The sequence below is a fragment of the Colias croceus genome, chromosome 14, assembly GCF_905220415.1.
Source record: "Colias croceus chromosome 14, ilColCroc2.1".
In the NCBI taxonomy this organism is placed as follows: Eukaryota; Metazoa; Arthropoda; class Insecta; order Lepidoptera; family Pieridae; genus Colias; species Colias croceus.
Window position 1 is genome coordinate 7,537,507 of NC_059550.1, and position 27,092 is coordinate 7,564,598.

The following is a 27,092-nucleotide window of genomic DNA, read 5'->3' on the forward strand; positions in this document are numbered from 1 at the left end:
TGAAAGTGGACTATGAATGTATAGAGGATACAGTAATATTTTAAAAGAAGGTAATTTATATGAAAATTATAAGGATTTTTTTGGTTTCTACATAAAGTGTAGATGCAGTCTGCAGATGCAATATAATATCAACTAACTACAATTCAAATGACCTTTAATTATTTTAATAATATTTAGTGTTAATTAATTAAACAAGGTAACTAAGCAAGGTAATGATGATAACGTGCATAAATGAGTTTAGTTGTCGGCTCCTTTGCGGAGGCATGTGGAGGTCCACCCCACGTGGTCCACGTGGAAGTGAATTGAATAATAGATCATAAGTTGCCGATATAGGTAAATATTTCATTTAGCCTGTTGCAACTACAAAATATTTAATGTATTAGGTCCGTGACACACTATCGTCTCGTCTAAACATTTATACACAACGGATATCACCTGATAACGCGTGATGGAGATTGATGACGGCGCGTCCGTATAAACATACCTTAATACTGGACCTGCTTACGTGACGATCATACCAAGTATGACAGATGAGGAAAAAATTGGAGGAAAATGATTTAGCGCTTGCGTGCTTTTCGTTGTTTTGTATGCTAATATTAAATGTGTGTTTTACGAACTGAATTTGAAGAAATTTTAGCAAATAAACAGTATGATTCTGATTTCGTAGGAATAGGAGAATATAATTTGATAACATAACATAATTTAACCACAGATAATTAAAGTTCATCATGTCATCGGCGCGAATGGCAGGTAATTTTTTCATAAGCCGAGATGCCGAAATTGGATTCTGTATAAACGGCTTTTTACCAAATTGTACATATACATCTCTTCACTGTAATTACTGTGTCTACATATAATTTTGTTATTTGCGCAGATTTATAATAAAAGTTACATACATACTTGTAGGTATTTCTTTTTTCTACTATTTTTAACGAAACTTATGGAATCTACTCGCTGTAGTAAATAAATTTCGAGACCATCTATTATTTCGTAAATTATTTACAGCCACGCATAGTGGCGCTCAGTGAGACATCACTGATCATGAAACCAGGAATTACTAGAAATATATTTAGGTGCTACGATAGCAATCAGATAAAGGCACGTATCAAAAATGACCCAGGGAGCGCTCCCGCGTAACAATTTCACAATATAAACAAACTTTCCACAGAACACCAGTGAATCATTCGGTTTGCGGTGTGACAATAAATCGGGCCCACTTTACGAGGCTCGGGGTAGGACGTGACCAAGTGATACGTGTGTGATGAAATATTTTTTTAGGTAAGGCGTGAAAGACTGGCACTTTTTGATTTTCATGGGTGTTTTTTGATTTTCAGGTTGATAGTTTTCAGTGATTGTTATTTTGTTCAATGCGTTTTACAAGCTGACAATTTAAGTTGAAACATTTATTAGGTAATCTTCTTTATCATCAGTAGGAAAAAAATAGCAAATTACTTTCGGCGAACTGTAGCAACTTCGTGGTTGAAAATGCATAATTAATATTTTCAATGTTTTTAGAAAAATAAATCTAGATTTAGATTTATTTATATAGAAGGCATAAGATTGCAGATGTTTTAGACGTTAATTTCTAAATATTTAACTAACAACACACCTAGCATAGCACATAATCACCTAATCAGACTCTAACTTGAAAATACGACCAGCTAATTAATAACTTAAAGCGACCAAACATCCGTCGCAAACCAAACTTAGGATCAACCACAAAAACAAAATCTACGCATGTGGTTATCTACACCACATTTTGATTCAACATCAAAAATCTGGGTATACACCTCTATGCTTCAGGACATAAGGTTGATATTCGTATAGAAGATAGTTTATCCTGTGTAATTAAGGTTAGGCGTTTTTTCTACTAGCAGATATAGGTCGCAGGTTTGGTTGCAAGGTGCACTACCCTAACGGGACGGTGGTGCTAAAATAAACGAACGCAATATTTGTCACATCTCCCCGATAAAGGAAGCTTTGTTTTTGGTGTTTGGTGATCCGTGTGAACGAAAACCGTTAAGCAAATGTGAGCGGAGTTCCGTTGGAGAGTTGTTATCCGATGTTGTGATTGCAACCAGATTTTCATCATCGACTTCGGCCTCTTCTATTCTATATAAATCCTTACTTAAACTATTGCTAGATATATCTAATATATTTAAAGTATTCCTATAGGGTCAAAAATATTTCCAGCCTTTTTTTCTACCTTTGTTCATCTTTTTGATGTTATGATAATATTTTTAACTATCTCTAGCTGAAAGCACTAATAACTTATTAAGCTTTACAATAATAAACGTTAATTTTTTAATGAAGTGTCTACAAAATTAAATTTATGCATGATCACAAGCTCTATATAAAATGTTATAGGAGATTCCACTGAGTCAAAATGCCTAGTACAGAATGTCATAACACAACTTGCAACATTTCAAACACATATGCATACAACTTTGCCAAAGCAACCACACGAAATACCACGTAAGCCCGAGTGGTAAAAATAGCCGTGGTGGACAAAAAACGAAATGCATCTCATGTGGGATAACTACGCAATATGGGATTTGACCCCGTAACCGACGGATATTTATTTTATCTACGGTTTATCCTGCCTCTTACAGGATGCGTTTTTGGAAACGTATTAATTATTGAGGGTCTTATAGAGGTAGATGCAACGGTATTAGGTGGTATACATTTTATTATTTGTATTGGAAAAATAATGCAGCAGTCATCATTGATCAATGTATAGGTACTAAGCACTATAGAAGAGTTGGATTTTTTCAATTGTTTTAATTTTACCATTTCTGTAAGCAAATGACATGCATCTTGAAAAATACTATTTAGGTACGCATAGGTACATTAGAAATATCACATCAAAAACAAAAACTTTGTCTTTACCCATAATAGACTAGTTTACATATCACCCATAACCATAACACAAGCTTAAGATTCATCTAATTAGAAACCATTGTTCACGTTCCCAATGTTTCCCTTACACGCAAGCGTAATTATGTATAACAATAATTGTGAACACCTACACATTTTTTGCGTCGGGTCAGACGGTAACGGTAAGGCTACCAGATGCATGCATAGCGGTATTTCACCGTGCTTTTTGTCGGCTTAGCTGTTAGCGTCGACTGCAATCAAATTTCGTTGACGAATTTATAACGGATCGGTTTCCTTCATGTGTTTTATTTTTGTATGTAACGTCTTGCCTGTTTGGGGTGTCTTAAATTTGCTGGCGCAACGAAATTATATACATACTAGCTTTCCGCCCGCGGCTTCAACCGCGTTTTGAAAGAAAAACCCGAATAGTTACCGTTCCCGTGGGATTTCCGTGATAAAACCTATCCTATGTGTTAATCCAAGTTACCCTCTATATGTGTGCTTAATTTCATTGTAATCAGTAGTATTTGCGTGAAAGAGTAACAAAAACACACACACACACATCCTCAAAAACTTTCGCATTTATAATATTAGTAGGATAATCCAGGTATCCTGAAATTATATCATGGAAACTATCTATTAGAATCCTTTGTTGCAACACTATCATATTTTTGATGAATCTTTACTTCATTTTTATGGTCGAGATTCATTGTCTTGGGCTAATGCTGGCCAATCATCATCCAAGCCAATTTTTTGTATGAGTTTATTCTAAGATGCACTATTGTTTCGCCAAAATTTTAATCATAAACGCAACTGATTATTATCAAAACTATTTCTATAGGTACTATTTCATACGAACTGATCAGTATTTCTGACGCATCGGCCAGCAACTGCAACATCAGACACTTACAATTCTTCTTATTCAATGACTCTTCCTTTTAACTATAGAAGTATTATAAATTCCTATAGTTTTATGTATAGTTATTATATAGGTATGGACTATAATATCAATGTCCATATGGCCAAGTGTGGACCGTGGACACATGCGCTTCTGGCGACCACGTGTGTCGTGTTTTAAATCATAAATATGTTTTTAATTCTTAGGAAAGTATAAACGATGGATCGAATTTCGTACATGCGTATGTTGAATTGATGTAGATAATTATAAGAATGATCTTATAGTCCGTTCGCGTTAAGAAAATAGTGAGTCATCAGTGCAACTACAGGATGAGGGTGTATTCACAATGGAGAAAAAGTACAAACATTTTTTTAAACATTAAATTATTATTAATGGAAAAAAAATGTCTTAAAATTACTTAAATCACTATTCAGTATCGCTAGATTCTTCAGTTTTCAGCCGGCGGACAACAATGACTCACTATTTTCTTAACGCGAACGGACTATAGGAGCAAAATCCATTAATTAATATTATATGGACATATCTAGATGTAAATCTGGATAAGGTTATGAAACAAAAAAACATTAGCAAGTGTCGATTACAGTAGCAAAGTTATAAATGGAAATAAATGAAATACTTTTAAAGTTTATGCTGATGAAGCTCAAAAGGCGACAACGGACGAGAATAAATAATTAATTGTTGATTTTCATGTAATTATAAAAAATTGTCTAACATTTTAAAACTAAAACATTTTGTTTACACGTAGTTAATTTTATTTATATTGTTTAAATTGTATGTTTCGTTAGTCAGTCCAGATTAAAATGTCCTATTTTAGAAAATTTTGTACTACCCTCATAATTTTTATCACCAACCCCGTATGGCCCGTTTCACTGACACACATATGAATATGGTTTTTGTCTCTTATTTGGATATAAAAACAAATACCGTTATGGTCTGCGGAGGCATAAATCACTTCGAGTGGAAACTTGTGGTGCGGTGTTATAAGACCCTTTTTTATCTGTGAGACGAATGCATTTTATTTAATTATTTTTTACACTTTCTTGTTAAGGGATTTTATATGCTTTAGCCTTTATATGATTGAGTGGTTATTTATTATGTTTTATGATGTTAATTGCAACCTTGTTATATCTATATTAAAAAATCTTACCTTTTCTTGTAATATAAAGATCACTTGTGTTTGAAACAATTCGAAAATTATGTATTTAAACAGAAATAAAATCGAATCAATATAAGCAAGCAATTTCAAAAGAGGATGGAATATAAGATATTTAGCATTTTCAATACTTACCGCTGCAATAATTTCAACATAATATTTAAAAAAATTGTTCTAAAAACTACCGCTACAATAATGCGTGAATTTATAATAATGTTCCAGTAGTTTTTACGATGTCCTCAAGTTCATTAGCTGGCTCAACATGTGTTTCTGATAGCATCAGGGACAGAGCGGTCATTAAACTATTCTTATACAATTCCTTTTTCTACAAAAACTCACAAATCTACTAAGGACAAATTAGTTTAAGATGCCATCCATGTCTTTTAAACAGGAGGAAAGTTCCTAAAATGGTTATCTAGTATTGTCTATCTAGTATTATCTATATTATCTAGTATGAAAAAAAAGTTTCAGTATCAGACTGACAAATAAAATTTTTAATATCTCAATCAGTCCTGAATGTTTTCCAGTTTCTTCGAGATCAAGCCAAGCCAAGAGTTTCGGATCTTGTTCATCTTTATTTTGTCGACGTTGGCCTGCCCAGTGCTTTTCTGTGCTGATCATAATTATTATTATGGCTTGTAGGTACTCTGTGATTTTTTGCGTCTTCTGGGAGATCTTATAAATTAAATTTTATCGGTGCGTAAATGTAGAATAAGTAATTGTATGTAATTACATACAATATACGTACGTACGTACGTACGTACAGTACGTACGTTACGTATTCTATGTAATTACATAGAATAGAATACGTACGTTACGTATTCTATGTAATTACATAGAATGTTAATACACCTGTTTAATATTTTTCATAGAAAACTGCTGTTTCATAAAAAAAATTGAGAGTAGTTTTGCACATAACAGTTGGAGTGCTTGTGATTACGTATTTGAGTGTTTCCTTGTGTTATCTTGTTTCCAGAATACACGTATTTTTAACTACATTCATTCAATCGACACAAATTGTAACATCTTGACTTTTAAATTTAAAATTTCGATTAATAAAATACGTTTCTATAAACACGTGTTCCTCAAGAATGGGTTTAATTAATTCTAATTTAATTACTTCACTCCAACAGGCAGCACAATGTATTAGAACACCATCAATCAATTTGGTATAGAAATGAAAAACTGGACAATAGTTCCCAGGGTCCATCAGAGGTCTATCAAATGGAGATCAAAACGATAGGCCAACAATGGCCGTGGGCGTTTAAAATCTCACAAAAAACTAAGAAACATGAAACGGGAGAATTATTCGCGTCGTTTGCTTAGAAATTTTATAAAAACACCTTTTTTATCGCAAAAAATATAGGGGTAGTAAAAAATATGGACAAAGGCCACATACAATTCTTTTTAATGCTTTTTTTGACCGTTTTGAACATATTTTTGATGTATACCTGTTGCGATCTGTTTTATAGAGTATAGGTTCGGATTTAATATCCCTTTGCGATATTGGATCTATGATGAAGTTTGTAAAAGGTGTGCAATAATAAAATGAATTCAATAAAGTGTCGTAATAGCGCTTGCAAGTTGATATGGAATTTATGAATAGTAGATACCTACATAATATTATACGTCCTATATTTTTCTTTGTTTCTTAAATTTGCAGCACTCCACCTTTATTTCCTGGTGAGTACTTTCTTGTAATCTGTGTTCAGAACCATTGGTGAAACGTAATACTGAAATATTTCCAGGTTTTTTTTACAAAATTTTTTTGAACAGCATCAACTTAATAATATAAGTACAAAGAACTAATTTGTCAGGAAGCAGGAAAATAATTTTCTCAACTAAATTATTCTCAAAAGCGTACTCACAAGTACAATCGCTTACAAATGTGTCGCAAACATAAAGGCGCGTCACAACACAATAATTTGTGCTCGAAGGGTGGAGCGTCCGTTAATGACAGGCCGTGTGTCCAGACCGTCTTCATTCTATGCAAATACGGATATAGACAAACGAATGTATTGTATAGACGAGCCAACATCACCTTAGGAGTGTTTAAATCTTACTTTGTATGGTAGTTTTTGAAAGCTATATAATATGGGGTTGAAACGTTATTACTTAATACTTAGTATTTTCTAGGGTTTGATTTTACGCGAGTATTATACATTTAGAAATTAAAGACTTTTTAACGGATTTTAAACGCGATTTAATCATTATATTATTTTCCGACGTTTCGAACACTTTACAGCGAGCGTGGTCACGGGGAGACTGAGATGTTGTACGTCTTGACGGTCATTCAAAAATTGTTATTTGTAAACTACCTCCACCTATTCCTCCGTAGTTGGTATGTGGAGTATTTTTCCGGATGTTGGCAGTATTGGCTGATCGTGTCTTCTAGTCTTTTGGTACGTTTGACATGGGATTTTAAATTCTTAATAACAGGATCCCAGGTGTTAGAGAGTTTCAAACCATCTTCTCTATTGAAATTTGGATGTTTTTTAATTTCAATAGCCTCGCGCACAAGTCTTGGAAAAAATTTATTTTCTCTGGCAAGGATTTGTGGTTGGTCAAATCTTATGAAGTGGTTGTTGTCCAGTGTGTGTTCACATACCGCAGACTTTTTGTGACGCCGATGCTTGATATCCGCAATGTGCTCCTTCAGTCGGTTAGCAATGCTTCTTTTTGTTTGGCCGATGTATGAGAGACCACAATCACAGTCTAACTTGTACACGCCTGCTTCTTGTAGAGGAATATTACTTTTAATTGGTCTCAAGAATTGGTTTATCTTCTTGTGCGGCTTATATATAGTTTTAATTGAAGCTCGTCTTAGGATTCTTCCAATTCTGTCAGTAACTCCCTTCACATATGGTAGGTAGGCCGGTTGTCTTTCAACTGTGTGTGGCTTCGTTCGACTCCTGTGGTGCTGTGGAGGCGCCTGCAGCTTGTTGTTACGTAGTACCCACTTGACATGCTGCAGTTCCCCGCTGAGGTGGGCAGCATCACAGAGGTGGCGGGCTCTCTGAAACAAAGATTTACCGACAGAAGCTAGTTGGCAAGGGTGGTGGTGAGATTCACCTCACCACCACCCTTGCCAACTAGCTTCTAAGTATTAAAAGTAATATTCCTCTACAAGAAGCAGGCGTGTACAAGTTAGACTGTGATTGTGGTCTCTCATACATCGGCCAAACAAAAAGAAGCATTGCTAACCGACTGAAGGAGCACATTGCGGATATCAAGCATCGGCGTCACAAAAAGTCTGCGGTATGTGAACACACACTGGACAACAACCACTTCATAAGATTTGACCAACCACAAATCCTTGCCAGAGAAAATAAATTTTTTCCAAGACTTGTGCGCGAGGCTATTGAAATTAAAAAACATCCAAATTTCAATAGAGAAGATGGTTTGAAACTCTCTAACACCTGGGATCCTGTTATTAAGAATTTAAAATCCCATGTCAAACGTACCAAAAGACTAGAAGACACGATCAGCCAATACTGCCAACATCCGGAAAAATACTCCACATACCAACTACGGAGGAATAGGTGGAGGTAGTTTACAAATAACAATTTTTGAATGACCGTCAAGACGTACAACATCTCAGTCTCCCCGTGACCACGCTCGCTGTAAAGTGTTCGAAACGTCGGAAAATAATATAATGATTAAATCGCGTTTAAAATCCGTTAAAAAGTCTTTAATTTCTAAATACTTAATACTTATTCAATGATGGTTATCCAAGATCAAAACATAACATTTAATACTTAGCTTAGTAAAATAACCTACTTAAATTAAAAGTAAAATAGGCAGTCATTCAAACGAATTACGTCTATATTTTGTGTGACGCTAATAATAAAGAGTACCTACCCATAATAATGAAAATCTATTGAAGTTCGTTTATAGTTACAAAACCAAGGAATGACTAGGCAAATATAATTTCCAAATATTTTGCGACCTAAACGTTCTGTTTCAAAATTATTGAGAGTTTTATTCTTGTACAGGAAATAAATTTTGTATGACATAACAATAATTTGATAAGATCGCACATAATTACAATTTTTGGTACATTCTATCGATTCATCGCTCTATAATATTATTCACAATGACCCTTTCGCGACGACAGCCTGCCTGCCCACGCGCACGCTCATTCTAATCACCCTCTTTACCATTATATTTTAAACGATAACATATAATTGAACATACACTTTACTTCAACGTTCATTGCCGCTGCAGTATGCGTTGTGCATAAACTTTTTATTAACATAATCGTCAATGTAAATCGAAGTATGCTATAGACACGTCATAGCGCAACACAATGGTAAGAGTCACACCTATCGAAGCTTACACCGTCGTCCATTCATGAATATTTGGTCGATTTTTTATTGCTCTTTAAACGCACGAGTGGGCAGACGTTTTGTTTTATTGTAAAACAAATTCGATGGCAAATTGCTTTATCATTGTAGCGGACTTGAATGGATCGTTTAAGCGTGTATTTTAACGTATGCGAGTTTCGATATTTTTTGTGTATTAACAACTGGTTATAAATGTTATTGTATAATTATAAGTATAGCCATTAATTTTTACAAAGTTTTTAAATGATGAATGGATGAAATGTTTAAAATTTTTAATCAAACATTTTTCGCAACGTGGATGTACTGGAATCAAAATTAATTAAAATTGAAACAGACAGACAAAAAGTAAGTATTATAAGAAAGTCTAAATTGTGATATAACTCTACAATTATTATCCGTAAACATGATAAATATCGTTAAATTGAATGCTCAAACCTAAAGCGTTGAAAATAATGCGAAAAGTAGAAATTTTACAGTTTTATAATTTATTATGCCAAACATATCCTGTATCCAAATTGGATGAAGCTCTAAGCTCTACTATTTCAATAAAAATGTCCACTTAAAGTTTTCCATAATAGTACTATTTTTGAAGCATTGACCCATCCAGATGAAGACCGCGCCAACAATTGCTTACCATTCAACAAAAGAAGAACACAACTGACCATGCATTAATATTCAAACATTTTCACGAATATAAATGAGATTTGTTTACATTGTAGTTATTTAAATTTCATTATGAAATCTTAATAATCATCAAAATAAAAATGAGTGACAGGAAACAAATTATAATAATAAAAAAAAATATGAATGTCAGTCGCTGACCAGTATGCTAATCGCTTACAAAATGTCAGCCTTTGTGATGTTGATGAGTGTAACAATCACACCCCCTATGAGTTTAAAATAGTTTAATCGGTCATCTTTTATTACTTGGAACATTTACTGGATGGTTTAACTTTAATAATGTTGCAAATAGCATATTTAAATGAGCTGTAATGTGCAGTGCAGGTAAATCGTAAAGCAAGAAAAATTATGCTAAGTACCTACAGTCGTCAGCAGATACTTAATTTTGGTAATGGCATGAATTTTTTTTTTTTTTATCTACAAACCTACCTGCTAAAAACACGTTTATAATTAAGTATGTTCTCTAAATTATTGCTTTGTTAACGCAATAAAACACATAAGTAATAAATGTAAAAAATGTTCAGTAAACAAAAAAAAAAATATATGTTTTCTAAATGTTCATTTGTCAAGTGAACGTTATTTCCATACTCCTTACCTATTACAATCTGCCCTTTATCATCACATTGTTTTTGTTTACTTGTGTCATTTAAGGTCAAAGTTAAGTGACCTTTCACAACCCATTTCGCAACTTCAACTATCCATTACTCCATTTCACTTCACCTTCCTAATATAGAGAACAATCCTACGCGCCGTGGGTCGAATCTTCTCTTACTCGCTCATTAATTACGCGTCATTTGGACTCATTATAATCGCCAAAACCAATTACATATTTCATAACGTTCTGTCAATGATTAATTCCACCTTTTGTTTCGACAGTATCCAGTTAGCCGTTAGAATCTATTGTGATTTGTGAATATTTATCGTCCGATGTTTCGCTTCCATTTATAAATTAAGTGCTTTTAAATGTATTGTTCTTGGTGTATATTTTAAATGTTTTTAATTAGTTTCATAACGTATGTAACTGAATGCCTTCTATTTATGTCATAATACCATTATTTATTAGAAAGACTTTCATTACACATGCGTATATGTACCTATATCCAATGAAGTTCTACCTGTGTTCGTTTGTTTGAATGCGTGGATTTTTGTAACACTCTTAGTTAACTGAGCCTGTATGATTGAAAAGTCAAATTTGAAATGGTGGGATGAATAAAAGTGCCTCAATACGAACATTGTGTTGGCTAAAACGCATCGTGTGGTGCACGATGCGTTTTAGCCAACACAATATTTTGTTCATACCACATTGACCCCTATAATTGCAAGGTCCACAAATGCTATTCTTCCGAGGAAGTCATTACACCATAGCGTAGCATTAGCCACATGTCCATCGATTACCGTTTAGTGGATACCGAAAAATTCATGAGCTTTGCGGTTAGCTATATTGATTAAGTATTTAGGCTTGGTCATTTTGCTTTCACCTGCTGCGGTTTTGGCTTGCGACAACAGTTAGTTAGGCTCAGCTTAGAAATTAGCATAATCAACATATCCTGCACATGGGATGGCATTTTTCCCCTTGTTTGCTTTTGTTACGGTTGAGTTGTGCAAAGCCTAATTTTACCGTTCCTTAAATGATGCTAATGGAAGGTAAACAAATATGTGTATGTCCTTCATAAGTAAGGAAAGGTTGGGATGTCTTAAGCCCAGCGAAAAAAAATTGTACTTACATACTTACTGGAAAATTCAGGATGCTACTCACTTTTTTATTTTTAACCGACTTCAAAAAAAGGAGGAGGTTATCAATTCGGCCGGTATGTTTTTTTTTTTTTATGTATGTACACCGATTACTCCGAGGTTTCTGGACCGATTTACGTGATTCTTTTTTGTTCGATGCGGGATGGTGTCGAATTGGTCCCATAAAAATTTTATTCGGATAGGCCCAGTAGTTTTTATTTTATGAGCATTTTTGTCTGTAGGTATTTGTGAATTTTGCAAGTGCAAGTTTGAAGTCGGTTGTTTTTAACGCAGTTATTACTTGTATTTGTCATGTTTCACTCGTAAGAACTATGCTTGGAGTATGCAGTGGTTATAATTCGGTTTTTACCGAGTATAATAAAATCATTAATTATTATTTTCTGTTGTCAGACGATGACGGCTGGAAATTGCTCTATTGATAATGCAATATATTTATGTAATGCTTTGTCCGAAAACAATAATTTTTCGATCTGTGGAGTCGACATTATTATTTTTATTAAGAAATTTTGAATTTGATAAAGGAAGACTAAAAGAAGACGCCTTGTAAGTATCGGTGACTACCCTCATTTTATTAAGATTTGTTTCTATAAATCAAAGACAATATTTTTTTCTTTAAAATTTCAACACAAGCGATTAATGGTGTTATAATTATAATAATAGTTATACGTAGTTCCACTTACAACAGAAAAAGTGATCATTTCGTCGAATGATGACTTAACAGCACAATATTGCTACTCCACACATTTTGCACAATCATTGAAAAGACGACTCAATACATTTCTTTGTCCAAGCACGTTTATAAAACACCATTTGGCTGGACCGCAAAAGTGGGATTTTTATTGTTTGACACACACGAACTGCGATCAACGTGTCATTACAGAATGAATTCATTTTCAATACTTTCCAATTGCAAATTATTTCGGTCCTCCTTCTCATTGTTATGATTCTTTTAATAATTACTTCTTCAAAGGACAGTTAAAGAATGTATTCATGTAGTGTCGGTCTATAATTTCGACACAAATCTGTATTGCTTCACGTTGTATGAAATATTGGAAATATGTAGTGAAGTTTATAGTATAGGTAAAATATGATGGACAAGACAGATGTAACCTATTCACTTAGCCTATTCATGTACCTATATTTCTATGTAAATTTTATAGATACGACATTTTGCATAAACGACTTTAAAGTATTAGTAATAAGTAAACCGAATTATTTGATGATAATGATATTATGTCTAGCTTATCTTCATGTAAATTCTTTGAAATTATTATTAAATGTAATGCAATTCCCAACAACACGTCACATTATATTCATAATATCATTTCGAATAGATTACTCATAATACGTGTAATTGATACTCTGTTAAAAAAATCGCATTTGAATTTGGAACATATGACGTTTGACCTCCAGCCCACATGGCTCCTACAACCTCTCATTAGGATTCGGGCCGCGCATCCATTGTTTAACTTTTATTTCAATTCCGAATCGATGTTTCGATATCTTGAGCCCACTGTTTACCCAGCTTGAAAAGACCCCTCTTTATTCCTACAATTTAGCAATATTTACAAGCAATTAGAGCTCAATATAAACTGGTCAGGATTATATTATGGTCAATTGTTTTTATGGCTTTCCCTAATGTTCGTTGAATTTAATGTTGCAATATGAATATTGGCCGTCAACCAAGTATTTTACGTCCCGGAAAAACAGACACTTTCATTTTTGCAAGTTCTTGAGAATATCAAATAAGTAGGTACTTCACAATTTACTGTTAAATAACATTTTAACCTAACTGGTGGAAAATTAAATTTCTTAAAGCAAAATATAGGTACAAGTAGTACGTCGTTTTTCTGTATATTAGTTGAAGATTATTACAAAAAAGCAAGGACACCTTTTTGTAGCTTCTGTAGTCTCCATTCACTATTGTCCTTTAAGTAACTCAATAAAAGGGATCCCTGTCAAAATATTTACTTAGCCAGAATTCGCACAATGCTAATGTCTATTCAGGCAAAGCGTATAATTGTTATCTGTTAAAAGAGCTATGTATTATGCAATCTTGTCATTCGAGTGACAAAATCGATTTTACGTGTGATAACATCGATGTATCGAATTGCAATGTTAATACGATACCTACTGTTAAATGTATTGTCATATAGATTGTAATTCCAAGGAGGCTGTAGGTATACATTTTTACACACACTTAAGTATTTTATTTTTAATTTAATATACATAATATCAATAGGTACCTACTACCTATGTATTAGTTAAATTTTTAAGTATTAGTTATTACGTAAACTGTTCATAAGAAATAATTATGACACGTTTTTTTGCATAGTCAGTCATATCAGTCTCATAACATTATCAAATCTAATTACTTATAAAACGTACCAACAATTTTTTCTTCAACCAACAATACAATAATTCTCAAATATTTGATTTTAATATGAAAAAGCGCTCCATTGTTCGTAATTCCGTAAACATTAAAACAATTGACGGACCAAAGATGTTCTTCCACTCAAAAATGGAAGTTTCACGAAATTCAACTGTATCGTCTTGTAATAGAGTTCAAGTGAACACAATGAACGCAACAAGACGAGCAAGGTAATTATAATAATCTTAGAAACGTGACAAAAACTTGACCCTTCCATAGCCGGTCATTAGTCAAGTTATGGCTGTTTGTATGTAAATCTAGGATCTGACCTTGTAGTCAGGAATCGAACTTGACCAAGGGGGCGGGTCATACGGGTCAGTTATGAGTGACGTTGATGATCCTTTGTTGTGATGATAATTTTTCTTGAGTGGAAATCGCAAAAACTTGTTGTCTTTATTGTGTTATGATGTTTGTATGAGTTCACGTGGACAGCGTATTGCTTTTTAATCGTTAAGTTTTTTATGAAATAAAATTAGCAGTTAGTGTGTATCATTTGTAAATCGAACCCTACATTTTTTTATCAACTATTACTTATATTGTCTTCTGTAGTCTTTGAGCTTTGATATAACATTGCGACATAGAAAAACAAGTTGTTTTATACTTAAGTAGTGTGTTATGAACATTTTTAAACACTTTATAATAAGGCCTTCCTATTTCGTGCATATTTCTCTATATCTAAGTATAGGTATAGAAGGTACTATGAAGAAAATAAGTTACCTATTTTATACATACCTACATATGGCTGGCATACAATAAACATATACCTATTGTATTTCTGCTAAAACACGAAATATCTGCTTCGTCTGACCGCTAGGAATTACCGGTCAATACTTGGTGCCAGGCAGTGCCTCTCGGTCTCAGCTTTTTTACCAAGGGTGGTATGGCATTAGTGTCACCATGGTAACGGTATCTTGATGATAATTGATTATGCGGGTATTGGTAAAGGTGGGTACCTAAAGGTGATTCACTGACCAAATTATCGTATCTACCTACACCTACCAGCCTAAAAATGGTACATATCTACCTACTGATAATGTACATCACCGAACGATTTACTTCATTTTGTAAAACTAAACAATTTCGATTAAAAATTGTAGTAGGTATCCTGTTTAGACATACCGAAAGACTATCTATCTATCTTTATAGGTAGGTATCGTTAGCGACTTCGCACATCTTTCAATCTTAAAATAAAGTAGGCAGCATTTAGAAAAAAATGTGAAAATCTTCAATGCGGAGATTTTAAGCTAACATTACATACTTACGCCGATTCCTACATCAAGAAAATCATGCATCTATAGGTATTCTATAAGAATAAGGACATTATATTAATATTATCCTTGATATCAGATATTATGTAAATCAAATACATTGTTTTACAAAAACGATGGTTGGTTTTTAAAACCAAAATAAATTTGGTTTGTTCGATAAATATCGATGAACACCTTGCGAGAAGTGACGCATGACGGTAACAGTGATAACAACACACGCTATTGAATACGAAAGGCTATTAATAATTTTGTTTTGTAATTTAATATTTATTTTATGTAAGCATTAAAAAGCTTACTTATTATACTTATGGATTAAAGATAACAATAAAGAAATGTATGTGTACCTCTGGGTATAAATAAGAATATGTGTGATATTGTCGTGAAAAACAAAACTAAATTCTTACGCACAATTTAATAATAAGTTTAAATATTATATACTCACACACATATAATGTGATTATTCGTATAAAAATATAAGCAATGGCTTTCTGCAACCGTTTGCACTTTACATGAACGTAATATATCAAAGGAGTGAAAAAAGTGAGGGTAGATTAATTTTTTCGCTACCTTACAATATATTCATAATTTCTCAGTACGTATTTTGCAGTCACGTAGGTACCTAATTACATCTCCAGTTATTTATTTTTTTATCATCCAATGTTTACGTTAGTTTTTATGTTTGTCTTACATCATACTGTGTTTATAGACATATCCTCAGTTTTCGATTTGCACATAGGTAATTAATAATCATGAAGAAAGTGAATGAAGAAAATGTCATCTTCAATGCCATGTAAGTGAACCTACGATTCTTATAACAAACAAATTAACCTCACTAAAATGTAGGCTAATCATCAGATTAAAACAAATTAAATTTATCATCAATCATAGATCACTATACCATATTACTTACGTCTTAAATCGACAATACTACGATTTATATTAATGGTTCATTAAGAAACGTATTTCATACAGTACTTTGTGATGATTCAATGGGAACCTGTGTGGGAGGGTGTATGCAACTGAGGTTTGATTTAATATGGTAATATGACATTTAGATTTGATGTGAGGGTCACTGTGATTGATCTGTGCTTTGTAATTAGCGTTCTATGTGTTAATCTTAAATTATATTAACACTGCAAATGATTCTAGTGATTAAATTATCTATGGTTATTACCCGAGATTGTATTAGATTCGATGTAGTTTTAAAGGTCGTACTTGTTATAATTGTTTGCGGAAGTCGTTGTGTTTGTAAAAAAATGTTGATATTTTTTTTTATTCTTAGTTCGAAAGATTAGCCTATGATCCGGAATACATAGATTGATGTCGTGAATGTAATACAGATGTTCAATATTACTAAAAAAGCTAGATATTACCATTCCGCGAAACTCTTTTGTAAAGCTTTTCGATACATTTATAATTTAACGTTACTTCTGAAACGAAAACTATTTACATTAATTCATTTTCCTAATACCGTACATAGGAACTAATTGCGAGCAGACCCACAAAATGAATGTAGTCTCATCGCAATTTATTGTTGACGTTGGCGGACATCGCTTACCGCTACCGAGCTTCTAGCCTAGGTCTAAAGTTCACGTCTAGTGACGTCATAGTGTCGATAAATGAACGTGGTTAAAATATCGAAACAAAGAGTTGGGTATTTACGAACATTTTTAACAATATTAATTGAAACATCGATTATAATTATGAGTTTATTTTTACTATATTAATTATAAATTTTCAGGAAACTGTATAGTATTGAGTATTGAAATATGATCTGTATTTGTATCTATGATTGTTCTTATACTCATTGATATTAATAGATGACGATTAATAAATAACAAAAGCTTCCCTTGTTTTTGTGTACCCAATAATAAACAACTATTGAAAGCTTCCATGTGCTATTGCAGTTTATCTTCTACCTTATGTGTATAAAGTCATATCAGAAATATAATACTTATTAACACAATTACAGTACAAATACCTTTTTTTAATAGCTGTTTGCAGTATTGAAAAGCTCCAGTAGTATAAAATAAATCTTCATCGCTTCCTTTTCAACTCATATCACTTTAATCACATTCTAGCAGATATAGGTTTATATACCTACATAATTTATTGATATTTTTAATTTCTTATATCATGCCAGAGTGAGTTATTAGATAAAATCTATATTTTGTAATTTCTGAAAAGCGTCAATTATGCCTAACATAACTATCGTGAAACAACAAGAGCACATCACTAATATCTACAAGAAACCACTTACTTATTTGGCATAGTCCTTGATTAGGTCGAGGCAGTGGGCGCGGTTGATTCACCACCATACATCCTAATTACTCCTGCTGCCTCGTAAAGAAAGAACTTATTGTTATGAAGTGTTAGATCGTGGTAGTAATTTTGTGTGATTTCATGAGAATCTATAGGTACTAATATTATAAAGCTAAAGAGTTTGTTTATTTGTTTGAACGCGCTAATCTCAGGAACTACTGGTCCGATTTGAAAAATTCTTTTGGTGTTAGATAGCCCATTTATCGAGGAAGGCTATAGGCTATATATCATCATGCTACGATCAACAGGAGTGGAGCTATGGGGGTGAAACCACGGGGAACCTAGCTAGTATTAGAATATTAGTAGAATCAGATACCTATTTGTAAAGCGGAGTCTTCTGAAGAAGACTTCTTTTGAAAAAGAATAAAAAAAAATAAAGTAAAATACCTGTATTCGTATAATAGGTATTAAAATAATATAATTCAAAGGATTCGACTTTGATAAGGCCTAGCGACATTTCGTGAAAGTGGAAATAAATAAGCACTTTTTTGCAATGTGTGACAGTTATATTATTATACAGTTAAATTATGAAGAAGTTAATTTGAAAAATCACAAAAAAGCTAATTAAATCGCTTTTTCTTTATTTTTATGAAAATATTCATTACATTTTAAAAAATAATGCAAAAATACACCTACTAACAATAATAAAAATTATTTTCAATGCATTTTATCGTTCAAATGATACAAAATAAACTTAAATAAATAAACATCCAAATTACCTTCTCCCTCAACTATATATTATTCTCATTCGTACCAAAATAGTATAAAGTTTAGGGTGGGTCGACATCTTAAATTAGAACGGTCATAATTCGAAGGACTCTGTCCATTAGACAAGAAGATAAATAAATAAATACTTAACTTGTGAAAGCTTTATAACGCTTTTAAGTAGATAATATTAATTGATTTTCCGTTTATTAAAATGATAGGAAATCGTATAAGGCTGCTATATCCACCTATAGGGAGAGATTGAATTGGAGCAAGAAGTAAGTTATTTTATTGTTTGTCTAACCTTTAAGACGAACCTAAATAATGATCAAAGTGTAATAATAATATTATGATCAATTTATTGAGACATACCTAAGCTTGTTGTTTCATTACATATTTACGTTTGTATTGATCAAATAAGCAATAATATTATATAACAAAGTTCGGAAAAATAACGAAGATCTCAATTCTTAGTGTATTTTCATATAATTTCATGCTAGCTATTAATTTAATAAATTAGAAACAAAATGTTTAACCTCCACGTTGATTTTCTTTATTATATTGAGTATAATTATATTAGCCTATTTCTTTATAAATCCTTAAACGTTTCATCAAATAAATATAAATCGAAATAACCTGTGATTGATTAAAACAATAAAATACGGAATAAATAAAAAGTACAGTCTCACAGGTTTCCCTAACTTTGTAACTATGGGTTGTTCTATAATTGTAAGTTACGACGGATATTTTTTGTCCACAACAAACAGATGTGGCACAGGATACAGAAAATTGCTCAATTTGAGACATGTAACGTTATATTTCAGAAAGTATCGGATTTAGTTTGCGTTGACATGTCATTCGTTACAAAAACATTAACAGGTTTTGATTTTTAAATGTCTGGTAACCATTAAGACCCCTAGGTTTATAAATTACTTAAACTCATCTCTAAAGGACAGGGAGGACTTTCTACACAAAAAGATGACTTCGAAAACGCACTGCTTTTTGCTTTAAAGAACAAAACACGTTTATATTTTCTTCGTTTTTCACGTAACTGTGTAAACAACCCTTTCAGGAGTCCTGTTTTCACGCCGCCTAGCGTCGAGTAGCGGCAAGAATCACACACGAGATTCCATCTATGCTATTACCATCCCTCTCAAGGCACCCTCATACACCTACATATGAACGAGATGAACATATATCGGCCGTCAAAACCCCTGATTTTCATTTGGGAAAACTGACAACCCTATACGTCTCTATTTTCAGCTTGCTTGTGTTTAGTTTAGAGCGAGATAGTAATAGTTTATAGCTTCGCAGTGGACATTGGATGACCATTCGATTCGTTTATTTTTATCTGACCTATTGGATATCAATTGGTTATATCGAAACTGCAGTAGACTTTAGTTTATACAAACAGCTAATGCGGCTATGTCCTACTTTTTATAAAAGATTTGGAAGGTCATATTTCATTGACTTAGCTTTTTAGGGTTCCGTAGCCAAAATGGCAAAAACGGAACCCTTATAGTTTCGTCATGTCCGTCTGTCCGTCTGTCCGTCTGTCCGTCTGTCACAGCCGATTTACTCGGAAACTATAAGTACTACAGTGATGAAATTTGATGGGAATATGTGTTGTATGAACCGCTACAAAAATATGACACTAAATAGTAAAAAAAAGAATTGGGGGTGGGGCCCCCCATACATGTAACTGAGGGATGAAATTTTTTTTTTCGATGTACATACCCGTGTGGGGTATCAATGGAAAGGTCTTTTAAAATGATATAAAGTTTTCTAAAAAACATTTTTCTTAAAGTGAACGGTTTTTGAGATATCAGCTCTCAAAGTCGTAAAAAGTATGTCCCCCCCCCTCTATTTTTATAACTACGGGGTATAAAATTCTAAAAAAAATAGAGGTGATGCATGCTAATTAACTCTTTCAACGATTTTTGGTTTGATCAAAGTATCTCTTATAGTTTTTGAGATAGGTTGATTTAACTGTAATTTTGGTTAAGTTATATATACATAAAACTACAAGGCAAAATATCGGGAGAGTTTAGGCTCCATTCACCAGGTGTATAAATTGACATAATAAGTTTATTATATTTGCTGCTACGGAACCCTTTGTGCGCGAGCCCGACTCGCACTTGGCCGGTTTTTTATTATTGCAATCAAAGTTACACCGATATGATATCCATTTATTTTACTTTATAATCCTAGCTTATTTTGCCACATCCTAAACGAAAAGAATTCAAATGGAACACAAGTTGAAAATTTCAATAATCGAACACGCAAAGTTCGCGAAGTCAGTTCAGAAACAATTATGAAAAAGTTGTCCGCCGTTCGCGCGCCAGTTAAGTCTCGGCTGACACTCATAAAACTTATTAAAGTCAAGGACCGACCGAGATAAGTTCTGCGGCGTCTTAAGTAAAATAACGTTGAAAAAATGCAGAAAGTTCGTACAAGAGTGAGAGTGAACGATGTCGACTGAACGACTCGTCTACGTGTTGCGTTCAGCGGAGTGTACTCGTTTATCTTGTTTTATTATTTACGTTGTGTTTATGTAATGAATACTTTTACTGATAGCGTGATTACGTTCTTGAAGGTTTAAGTAAATACCTTAATTTTTTTTGCTGGCTCGTACTTGCTCTAAAAAAGTATAGATTTTATCACGTGAATGTTAGATGTACTTAATTGTAATGTTTTGATAACTGCTGTTAAAATAAGCAAACTATGATCTATTATAATCAGTGAAAACGGAAAACAAATCAAAATGATGTAAACTTTAAAATCATTGCATTGTACGTAAAAATCGTAGCTGCGTAGCGAAGTGCTACGAAAAAAACTCTATCACTAGTTCAAATCAATTAGGTTAAATTTATTTTTGTACGCCAAACAACTGAATAACTTTATGTGCTAATAAAGTTTTCGGTATTCATTTTTTTTTTCATTGACAATAAAACAATGCAAAATGAGAAAATTATTTGAAAATTAAGTAGTTAAGTAACTAATTAGAGTCCATTAAAATTAAAGAAAAGCTCTACCTTGTTATCTTATACGGTTGAATTAAATGAAATCGTAGCCGTAAGTTCTACGAAAGGAATTTTATTAAAACATACAAACGGCGCGCTCCATAAAATTTTACTTACGCCGTTTTTCTCCAAGCTTAAAGTGACTGTGCGACAAAAGTCCATTCAATTAAAAATTCCATCTCCTAATCGAGTCATGAAATATGCAGGCAAATATTATCCCTTTTCTTTTGTACGCGCTGCATCTTCGCCCCACCCGCGCACGCACACTGACGCACGGCACTTATGAATTCAGCCTATCTCTTTTCCGCCTACGCACAGGGGGTGAAAGGTGCGCGGCGCGGTCTCACTCTAGCAGCCGAGGCGGTGGCGACCGCGAGTAACCCCTGGCTACTTCATACGGACTCGCACGCGCCGTAGTCGGCCGGCTGAGCGAGACGGCGCGAGTTGGACACGAGGCCGCGGAGCCCTCGCGCGAAGGGACACAGGACAGACGTACTCGGACATCGGGCGAGAGCGGGCGGCCGGCCGCGCACCTGCTCGAACCGCTCCGCACGCGACATACTACATCGCGAGACGCTACTAAAATTGCAAACTAAATAGACTATGAATTTCTATTAAATTCTGTTGTTTCGTTATTATTTTGAGAATTTTATTTTACGTATTGGACTCGAAATTTATATTTTAAACCAGTGAATTTATCCGGTGAAAATTTAGCGACAAGTGTAAATAAAGCAAAATAGCACAATCAGCTGTAGATGCGAAAAGATTAGATAGGACATTGAGACGTCGATTCGAGTGCTCGATAAGATCTCTATGTATCTTGTTTTAAATAATAAATACTTTGTCGACACGTGAACTGATTTGCAGTATGAAAAGGAAAAAGTTGACGTGTTAATATATGTTACGATGATGAATTTGGGAATGACGAAAATTCTCGTTGAAGATCACCGTCGGACTTCTGATAATATTGTGATAGCGAGATCTCTACCTAAAAGGTTCTAAATAGGACGATAAGCCGGACCGACGGCGGCACAAGTGAAGTGCGCTAACAAACTGTCGTATGATAACAAGATATTGAGATAACATTTTTAGAGGATAAAAGAAGTTATCGAAGATCTAAAAATAGGTGACCAAATCAAGATGAGAATCAAGATGCCAGCTGTACGCATCGCGCAAGGTATGTTTATAAAAATATTGCAAACTGTTGCTCTAACAAATAATTCAGCGTAGTATTTTTACAAAGTTATTTTCAAACTGAAATTAGTATGGGATTGTCAACATCTATGCGACTCTATGAGCTACTTTAGAGCGTATCTTGCATGTCAATATTTACACTGTGGTCATCTGATGACCGAAAGGGATGAATGAAAAGACTGAAAAGATCCTTATTAGCCATCCCCACAATATTCATACTTTTTCCAACACGAGAAAATATTTCGTAAAATGTAGAGTTTGCAAAAATACGAGACAAATGTTTGACATTTTTGCGAAGATAATATACGAATTCACAATCGATATTATCTTAAAGGCCTCATGAATTCTATTTATAAAATTCTATCATTTCATATCAACTGTATCAGTTTTAAAAATAACAATAATACTTACATGCATTGCATATATATTTTATAAATAATATATTTTATAGTAAATTTAGTTAAGTCACAAAAGTTATTTGATCGTGCTAAAAATGACCATTAATAAACAAACTTTTACTAGAGCACGTTAAATTTTAACGATATTACGTCAATACATTTATGCGACGTAAGTAAATTTTTATTTTCATCACGACATAAGAAATTAATGTCAAAACTAATGCCTAATATGTACCTACTTAAGAACCACAAACGTATAGTATAGCTTATTTTATTTTAAGCGTAATGATATTGACTAATAAAATCATACCCAGTCTGAATAATTAAAAAAAAAATTACACCACAAATTACTCTACATATATATTTTTCTCACAAAATAACAAATAATACTTACATAAAATTATCTGCAACTGATTTCTTTACCTATCTTTTAATAAAGAAATAAATAAACATCATAATTTGTTCATCAAAATTGATGATCATTAGCGATAGACAAAAGAAAAAATATTAGTGCATCAAATGAATAATTTATTACAAGAGTCTTCCCGCTTGCCTACCTTATGACACAAGCATTGGACACAAGAGCAAATTTTTACTGACACAGGTAATTATTATTTTTAAAATAATCTGTTTACCATTAAATCTATTTAATTTCAATCATATGTTACATAAAAATGAATATGATTTTATCAAAACACTGATTAAGTCTAAAAATAACTCAATTTGCATTAATAAAGTTATTTTTAGCAAAATTCGTGCATTTACACCACATTAACCACGTAATTATAACTTAGATTTTACATAAAAGTATATTATAAAAACCTAATAGTTTTTACATACCTGTATAAAAAGTATTATAATTTAAAATACATAATATTTAATATTTAGATAATATATAATACACTTAAAAAATACACACTCCATTTTCTTGAAGTAATTGTATCATTTAAAATTAAATTAAAATATATTCCTAAAAGTTTGTAACTTGCTTATTATTGCTTAACGCTTTTTGTCATAAATATTTTCATAACTTAATGTTGCTTGCAAGTTTTTTTACTACGAATAAAGCACTCAACAAACCGAAATATTACTCTTGTTATTCCTGAAAATTCCCCTTCTAAGTAAAAAATAAAATTGTTCATTTTCTTTTAACCACATCTATAGTTCTCTTTTAATCTGTAGTTTTAATTTTATTGTCAAAATACTTTTTTTTCTAAGCTGTATTATTATAGTCATTTTTTCAACGAATATTGTAGATTCTTCACTAAATTACGTATAATTTATAAAAATTTATGTCAGTACCCTTAATACGTGTAATCAAAGTTAGCGATCATTCGGTCCGGTAGCGCGGCACCGCACCGGCGCAAGCGCATAAATTCTTCTCAAATCGTTATCGCACACATGGGCAATTAGTCCAAGTTGACCGAAGGCGACAGGCCGATCCCATTGGTCGGTGGCACCGTGACGTCACCAACGACTGTGGCCTTCGCGCCTGATTGGTCGACACGCGTCATTTCGTCGATCACACGTTTGTTCTTATTTTAAACGTAAGAGGTTCGGAGGTACGCTTTTGTGTACTTCGGTCCCCCCTCGATGTAAAGTATAACGGTAAGCCGCTGCTTATTAGTTCCCGGCTCGTTTGAGTCAAATATGTGATGCACAATAATTATTATTGATGTTAAACGCAAAAAACTATAGTATATCTATTAGCAAAAGTATATTGAATAAAATTTTAGTCGTCTTTGAAATTGTATCAAATTAATTATTTTATTGAAATATATTACAATAATTATGCCGTGTTTGTTAATTTATGTCTATGTGCGCTGCTTACACTTTACTTACAACGTAGACTTTATTGAACACGCTTCTGCAATTAAAACATGACAAGGATTCACCCCTGCAAAGGAAATCAGAACAAAATACGACAGTGGTTAAAAATAAATGACACGTACGAAACAAAAAGTTAAGGGTATCTGGTTTTAAAAACCCTCTTCAAAAGTGCGAATTAGGGAATCGCAAATTACTTTATCAGGTGCGAGACTGGAAGGCCGAGGGATCGAGAAGCTTCCAAAGTTTAAAAATGTTAACTTTACTTCATAAAATATTTATTCGTCAACCAATTTGTTTTTACTCTCCTCTGCTAATTGACACGGGCTTTTCAACTCATTGTTTCAATTTATTTTTATGTTTTCATCATGATTCATGTTTTATTTCTCCTAATTCAGGTATAACAAACAGTGGAATAGCTCGTTGTATTAGACCATTGTTTGGGGTTTTATTTTCGAAATGCATAATGGGAGCGCACGTCAATTTAAAACATAGCTATATCTTGTCTTTCGCCGGTTGGCGATTCAATATGTCTTCATTAAGAGAATATCGGAACATCGTATTCACAAGCGGAACTTTCAATCTTGATCCTTGTCCAGGAATTATTGCTTCAAGATCGCTTGTAGTACATCTACATAGTTTAGTTCTGTAACTTCCATGCGTTTGATATTGCAGTCGATGAAAATCGTTAAAACTATTTAATGAGGGTCTTATTAATTCGATCTTTGTTTTAATCATAATGATTTCTGAAGTATTATCATCAACTATAATAGGACTGTCCCTGAATGTATATCGGACACGCCTAGCATAAATATTCAAGATTCGCTAAATTATAATTGCGTGATCGAAATGATTGTTGGCAATAATTTAATTGCAATTAACAAAGGTAACAGTGTTTTACTTATTACTTGATAGCTATTTGTCAAGGGTATCATATTATCTTTGTCGTATTTATGTTCCAAGCCCTTTAATGTATTCTATTTTTATTTTTCTTAATAGAAGCATAAAGTTTACTTGAATGTGTCGCAAAACATTTAATTTGTATTTAATTCAGACAATTGTTTCAATTCACGTCAGTTTAAAAATATGCAAATGTGAATACGCCGATATTTAAATGATGGGAATACAGTTAATTTAGTATTTAGAATAATGAGTGCGGTCGGCGGCCACCCGACTGAAAGACTGGACCGTTTTTTAGATGTCCCTCTCATTCGTTTTGTTTTTCCGATTGCGAAGATAAAGACGTATGGATTTACATATGTTATATCGCGGAGGTCCACGCAACATTTAAATTGGATTTATTAGTCCGTTTAAACAATATATGCAACGTTGGAGGCTTAAGAAGTGACGTCTCAACTCATTCCCATTTAACATCTTGTACATCTTTAATCCTTTCTCCGAGAAAAGGATTATTTTAACAACAATACAAATCGCATTACAAACAACGAAAACAGAAGCTCACATTTTTTGCACTCTCCAAAGGTGTTAAGATCGTTACAGATTATTTCAAACACTACAATGGCGTTAAGCACACGTATCTATCTCTGGTAATCTAAACGTTTGTAATTGCAATATTTAACAACAATTAAAATATTATTTTGGAGGTAAACTTTTATTTTCTGAAACTTGATAAGCCTTTACATTGGAACGGCCTTTGGAAACAAGAACGCGAGCCGTTTATAAAGGTTCTATTCATAAGTAAATTCAATTCAGTCTTATTGTGAACGAAATCTCCTTTGACCAATGTCCGCCCATTAGGCTCTATTACGATCTAGTAAAATAAACGCTCTAACAATAGAATAAAAAATGTTCATAACAGGAATTAATTTATTGTTACAATCAATGGATGGGAGTGGGTGGACAGTTTCTCAAGAGTCCATCTTTGTCAGGCTTTGATACTAATTTGTAAATGTCGACGTTATAACGACCCGGCCTATTTAAACTTGGGTAGATGCAAGAATCTTAATGCTTAGATTTCTCTATCCATCTTGAGGTAATCTATTAATTAGATCAGATAAACTTTAACAGCGCTATGAGGTCAAGCAAATTTATATAAAATTTTATAGAAATTTAACACAATAAAATCAGCCAACAGGTTAACAAAGCGGTATGCGATAGTGCACCTGAACTCGCAACATTTTCCCATGGTCAATCTTCCATAAACACCTCAACAAAAAATAACACCAGACTGCAATT

The 27,092-nt window shown here is 33.1% G+C and overlaps 2 protein-coding genes across 2 annotated transcripts in view; one reads left to right on the top strand and one right to left on the bottom strand.

Moving 5' to 3' along the window:
* Nucleotides 1-7,177: 7,177 nt before the first annotated feature.
* Nucleotides 7,178-22,037, bottom strand: LOC123697589. Its single transcript, XM_045644130.1, has 2 exons — nt 21,890-22,037; nt 7,178-8,021 (listed from the first exon to the last, which is right to left on the bottom strand). Exons 1-2 carry the CDS (start codon nt 22,035-22,037, stop codon nt 7,264-7,266), a joined length of 906 nt encoding a protein of 301 aa, XP_045500086.1. The 3' UTR covers nt 7,178-7,263.
* LOC123697248 (B-cell lymphoma/leukemia 11B) overlaps nt 21,981-27,092 on the top strand; it is a 38,391-nt gene continuing 33,279 nt past the window's right edge. Inside the window, exon 1 of the mRNA XM_045643698.1 lies at nt 21,981-22,654. Within this exon, the coding sequence (XP_045499654.1) occupies nt 22,618-22,654 (37 nt within the window). The 5' untranslated portion in view covers nt 21,981-22,617. The remainder of the gene's footprint in view (nt 22,655-27,092) is intronic.